This window comes from Centropristis striata, chromosome 5, assembly GCF_030273125.1.
Source record: "Centropristis striata isolate RG_2023a ecotype Rhode Island chromosome 5, C.striata_1.0, whole genome shotgun sequence".
NCBI classification, from domain to species: Eukaryota; Metazoa; Chordata; class Actinopteri; order Perciformes; family Serranidae; genus Centropristis; species Centropristis striata.
The window spans coordinates 14,272,490-14,278,813 of record NC_081521.1 but is presented as its reverse complement, the minus strand read 5'-3'; the positions used below and the strand labels follow the sequence as shown (position 1 = coordinate 14,278,813).

The 6,324-nt window shown below is 34.5% G+C and overlaps 1 protein-coding gene across 1 annotated transcript in view; it reads left to right on the top strand.

Moving 5' to 3' along the window:
* The first annotated feature begins 574 nt into the window (after positions 1-574).
* tnnc1b (troponin C type 1b (slow)) overlaps positions 575-6,324 on the top strand; it is an 8,981-nt gene continuing 3,231 nt past the window's right edge. Inside the window, exons 1-2 of the mRNA XM_059333483.1 lie at positions 575-711; positions 2,599-2,629. Of these exons, the coding sequence (XP_059189466.1) occupies positions 688-711; positions 2,599-2,629 (55 nt within the window). The 5' untranslated portion in view covers positions 575-687. The remainder of the gene's footprint in view (positions 712-2,598; positions 2,630-6,324) is intronic.

Here is a 6,324-nt window from a genome sequence, read left to right as displayed (position 1 = left end):
CTTTTCCATCTGGAAAAAATGTATTCCTACTGATAGGTACTATCATTTTTGATAGTTTCATACACTTAGACTGTTCCAGACATTCATTCCAATGGGTCGTTGTTAAAATGGTACAATGTTGGGCAACATTCAGACAAAACACGGGTTAAAAAAGTTCCTTTTATAATGTTTTTTAAATTTAAAGTGTAACGTATTGTACCCTGTTGAAGCTACTGAATCTTTTACTCATGTTTATTAAATAAATGATGTTAAAATTAATTTTAAAAACTTTCTTTTTAACTTGTGCACCTTTATGGTACAATGTTGCCTACGGGAAAGAAACCCAAAAATCTTCCAAAAAAAAAAAAAATACTATAAAACTTATTCAGATTATATTTATATTTTAAGACAAAAAAACACTCCTAGTGTTAGGAGTGGAAACACATTATCTTACTGGCATCATAATGCGTACCATAGAGGGATAAGTGGCTTCTGATCTTCCCCCTCTCTCTCTCTCTCTCTCTCTCTCTCTCTCTCTCTCTCTCTCTCTCTCCCTCCCTCCATCACCCCTTGGAATTTTGCGGGATGGGTTGAGTGCTCTTTTAGTCCCTCACTCGTCCAACAATAAAGACAGAGGCAGTAGTTGCTGCTAGTGTTGTGCTGTGTCTGAGTCAGTGGTGTGTCAGAGGAAGGGACGGACCTGCAGTCATGGATGATGTATATAAAGCAGCGGTGAGTACAGATCCAGCCAAGTATGATATGCTGTTTATTTCTCTTTCTGATGTTAACTCACTTTGTGATTTCATCTAAAGCATGTAAAAAACAAATCCCCATCCTTGTGTGTTAGATAGAGATAAGAGATGGATAGAAGCAGCTGGTTCCTGAGATGATCTGGGATGTCTCCGCTGCCACACGTATTTGATAAAGTTGAGAAGCCACTGTGTGAGCTGTTAACAGTAACAGCTGCTCCTGTTATTCCAAAGTCAAGGTTAACTTTCACAGAGCACGCTACTTACAATCCAATGACACTTTGGAGAAGCTACAACATGAAACTTTTGTCCCCAGTGTCAGAGCGGTTAGGATTCAACTCAGTGCTGTACTGATTGTTTAGATTGAATTCCTCTTATTTTATTCACCTGAACCAAAGAACCTGTATGAGGAGAAACAATAAAGAAATCTACCCAGTGATGTAGATCGTAGAATAGAGATAAGGCTTTGACTTAAGGCACCATTTGATGATTTTACAGTATCTATCATAGTCCTTGTATAGGTAACTTGAACCAATAGGACATTGTAGGGTAAATGAAACAATGTATTTCTACATGTGGTCAGGCCCACAGCTAGGGCTGAGGACACTCAGGTCATGTCCTTGATAGTTTTGGGAGGGAAATATGGGTGCTTTAGCCAAAATGTATTTTCTTTCTTTTTAAGAAATATATATATAATTCTGTTTAGAATTATTAGATTCCAATTAGACTACCTTTGGAAGAAAGTATGGAAATATAACATTTTATTCATTCAGTATGGAGACAACTTTTAAACAGTATTCCAGAAAATAAAATGTAACATAATTAATACCAATTGATATTGATGGACTGGTGACATATGTCGGTGGTCCTGACTGCAGTCATGCTTGTATATCTTCCTGTAATAACCATTTCTTTATGTTTTTAAAAAATACAAATATTATTTTTGACACCACAAAAATAACTTTTTGTGCTCCTTTGACTTACATGACCCTGAAACAATAGCTGTGGTAATCTCCTGCTGAACACAGTGACAGAGTGTAGCTGTGGTTAGTTCATATGTCAGAGCCTGACAATAGAACAAAGAGCTGCTGGACAGTTGGAGGGAAGAAGTGAAGGGACAGCTGATGGCTATTAAAACAGATGACCCAGCCAGACACCAGCACTGCTCTCAGAAATCCCCCTTTGTACTTTGCCACACAACAAGAATAGAAAGTGAGGAAAGCAGTGTGACATTCAGTCATGCTGAGCTCAAGTTCTGATCCACTTTATATATTTTATATATCTATATATGTATATATTTACTATATACTGTGATATACTAGTATAATTATACTGGCATTATTATTATTATTATTATTATTATTATTATTATTATTATTATTATATATTACATTATATATTATATACGATATATATACTGTACTAATATTATATACTGTCTAGTCACAATAACATTATTACCATCATCTTGCCACTGTACCTTACCTACCAACTGATCTTCTTTTTAACTCTTAAGTGAACTTATTCTATTCTATTCTGTGTTTTTTTTCTATTGTTGTTTTTATTTATTCTACCTCAGTAATTTATTCTATTGTATTTTATCGTACCTAAATACCTGACTGCTGTGACAATCGAATTTCCCTTCGAGGATGAATAACATAATCTATCTATCTATCTATCTATCTATCTATCTATCTATCTATCTATCTATCTATCTATCTATCTATCTATCTATCTATCTATCTATCTATCTATCTATCTATCTATCTATCTATCTATCTATCTATCTATCCATCCATCCATCCATCCATCCATCTATCATGCATCCATCCATCCATGTTTCTGAAATTCTCGTTTTGTTTCCCTAAAGGTTGAGAACTTGACAGAAGAGCAGAAAAATGGTGAGGAAACTACTACTGCTACCTTATTATTACCATCACTATCTATATTAACCAATGCACATATAACTAAACTGATAATACTCATAACGCTTATCTACTAGTATGACTACTACGATAACTAAAAAGTCTCACCTAAGTTTTAATGACAATGTGTTGAAACAATTAATGTCCTGAATTATTATGTACAACCAAATATACTGAAAGAATAAGCCCTTACTAAAGTAAAAGTAGTGATACCACACTGAAGAATTACTCCACTATAAGTAAAAAGTCCTGCATTCAAAACTTACTGAAGTAAAAGTACAAAAGTATCAGCATCAGAATGTACTTAAAGTATCAAAAGTAAACGTACTCATTATGAAGAATGTACCCACTCAGGTTGTTTTATATATTCTAAATATATTATTAGATTATTAATATGGATGCATTTATGGAAGCAGCATATTATTTGGTATAGATAGGGCTCATTTTAAGTACTAAATATACAGTTATAAGGTTTAATTGAAAACAAAATGCATAATAATTTTAAATGGATCATTTTTTTATGTTAAATCTTGACCTTAAAGTAACTCAAGCTGTCAGCTCAATGTTTTGAAGTAAAAAGCACAATATTTGCATAAAATGAACTATTTGTATAAAGTTACGTAAAATGGAAATACTCAAGTAAAGTTCACGTACCTCAACATGGTACTTAAGTAAAGTACTTGAGTAAATGTACTTGTTTTAATTCCACCAGTGCCAACGTACTGTCTGATTGGTTGGGGTGAGGCAACATGGTGATACATCACGCTGTGTAGCATTGTGAGAAGGAGACACCTTCCTGTGATGAAAGTGCTCCGTTACCTTTGTCTGCTACAGTTGTAACTAGCTTACCATTTGTTTTGATCAAGATCTGAATACATGTCAAGAGAGCGCTAACAGGGTGAAAAAAAATACTAACTAGTGCCTCCAGCCCGCCATGAGCCAAGTTCAGATAAGCAGCTCAGGATAATAAATGAATATTACAGTCAGGCTCATTCTGTATTGCTTTTTTTCTGTAGCGCCCACCATACACCATGACTGCAGTTCTTTCTTTTTTTATATAAATCCTTTTATTGAAAAACCAAGAGTAGTGACAATGACTTATCAGCAAGGTGACAAAAGATTTTTCTTCTTTTTTCTTTATACATACACAAACCACCCCCCACCCCCCGACTGGACCAAAATAATAATAACAATAATAAAAATAAACAAAATGAGAAGGCTTAGGTTGGTGTCAAAGATATAGATACACCTAAATAAAATGAAAACACAAATAAATGAATAGAATTTCAATGAGGGACAACATGACTTCAGAGCTCTGCATGAGGGTGCCTTAGTGTGGGCCCAAACCACAAGACTCTGTAGACTCCTGAAATCTTATAATTTAGTCCATCAGTGTCTTGGGAAACTCTTGGTTCTTAGATTACAGAAGTATGACAAAAGAGGTTCCCAAACATATTTAAATTTGGCTGAGCATCTTATTGCAAATTTTCAACATTACATCTTTCAGCCACTGTGCTGCAGTGTGTGGCATACTTGACACAAAGAGACAAATGCTGTTATGTTGAGTTGCATCTTGGTCATGTTGCAAAGTAACTCCAATGACTTTAGACAGTACATCAAATATGTCAGACCAATACCCTGTTGGCTAGACCAAAACATGTGTGTCAAATCTGCAACATTAACATGACATCTGATACAATTGCTATCAACATTAAGATGTACTACCTTAAACTGAATTAGACTCAGTCTTGCACAGGAAGCACTATTATTCATTCTTTTCAAAGCTTCAGTCCAAATATCTTCTGAGATTTCAGTTCCAAGTTCTTTCTCCCATTTAATTTGTATCTTGTCCAGCTTGGCATTGTCCATTGACATGATCATTGTGTAACGGTGTGCAGTAAAACCTCTCAGCCAAAAAGGAACTTTCACAATCAAATCTTCAAGTGACTTATTAGGAAGGTTAGGTTCTCACAAACTGATGGGCTTGAAAGTAGAAAAGGTTTCATTTATACACAGATCACTCAACTTCATGATTCCTTTTTTGACTGCAGTTCTAACGCAGTGGAAAGAAATACAATTCATCCAAAACAAAAGAAACTAACTTTATGATGGTTGGCATCTGCTGTATGCTGTACTATTGCTGTTATTTAACATCATGCCATTTCATAAAACGGTAGCCTACATGTAGGGTCATAATAAATCACCCAGAGAGCAGAAAAGAGAACTGGCAGCTGGTGCAAAGCAGAAGTCACAGAATAAAATCTGTAAGTGCATACATACAATTAATTAACATGTAAAAACCAAAATAATAACCAGGTAATAGCTTGGTATTAACAGTGGGTATATCTGATCTGGATTATCAGAGGCCAAAAACAAAAGGGCAATAATGGGGAAACACATTTAAAGATAGTTCTGTAGTCCAGAAAAGTGCCGGCACATGATTTCTTCATGACCTCATGTAAAAAAAAAAAAAAAAGAAGCAGTGTGGAGCCACGCTGTCAGCTTCCCTCTGAAGTACTGGCTTGAAACTCCATGCCAGTTTTGTTTCATGATGATATGCCTAGTACAACAAGGTAAAATATATATTTTGTATAAAAATATATCACTATAAGTTATCCTCATTTGATTTATTTATATGCTATATTTGTAACCTGTGTCACATGTTGTGACATAAAAAAATTTTGATAGTAAAAAAAAAAAATGCAATATTTTCAAAATCCAATTTTTTGTTTCTTTTGGGTTCAATATGTTGATCCAGTAAGTCAAAATAGGTCAGGCTGTGCTGAAAAAATAATACCAACATGGCGTGGTAAATATGTTTTTTTTTTAGTGATATACCATCACTTAATTATTTTTAATTAGCTGCTTACTTAACATGGAGAGTTTTCTGGTTTGTCACTTCATGTTGGTTGATCATTCAGAAATACTAATATAGAAATATGTCTACAGCAGGCAAACAATTCATTGTACATTCAGAATAATGTTTTAATGAATACATTTACATGGGTTGTAGTAAAGGTGCTCTTTTACTAAAATGACAGCTTCTCCAGGATGTAGAACTACATTTTACATTTTACATTTAGTTATTTAGACAACATCTATCCAAAGCGACTTACAGAAAAGGGAAACAATCAAGGTTTAGTGCGATAAGAGACGTTAGTGCAGCAATAAGGTCTAGTGAGGATTCTTTAACCCTTTATTGGGCGAAGAACTATATGTCTCATGTCCCATGTCTCTCTGTTTGGTCGTAGAACCACATGGACTTGTACGAGGAGAACTTGATTATGACGGCATATTAAGGCCAAGTATGAATAAAAATAAAAATACAAACCAGGGGGGGAGTTGCAAATTTACTAGATTAAAGTGCCAAATCTACAAGCAAAATATGTGCAGATTTAAGAGATTTAAAGTGGCAAATCTGCTCGAAAAAAGTTGCAGATTTACGAGACAAAAGACTATGAAAGAAAGGAAAAAAACTACTTTTTTCACACAGATTCACCACTTTAAATCTGCACATTTTTCTCATAGATTTGACATCTTAATCTTGTAAACTTTTTTCTCTAAATATTACCCCCCTCCCCCTGGTCCGTATGTTTTTTACACATTCTGGCTGTATGTAATATCCTCCAATATTCTCTAGGGTTGAAATTTGGAATTTGCAAGTATTTCAA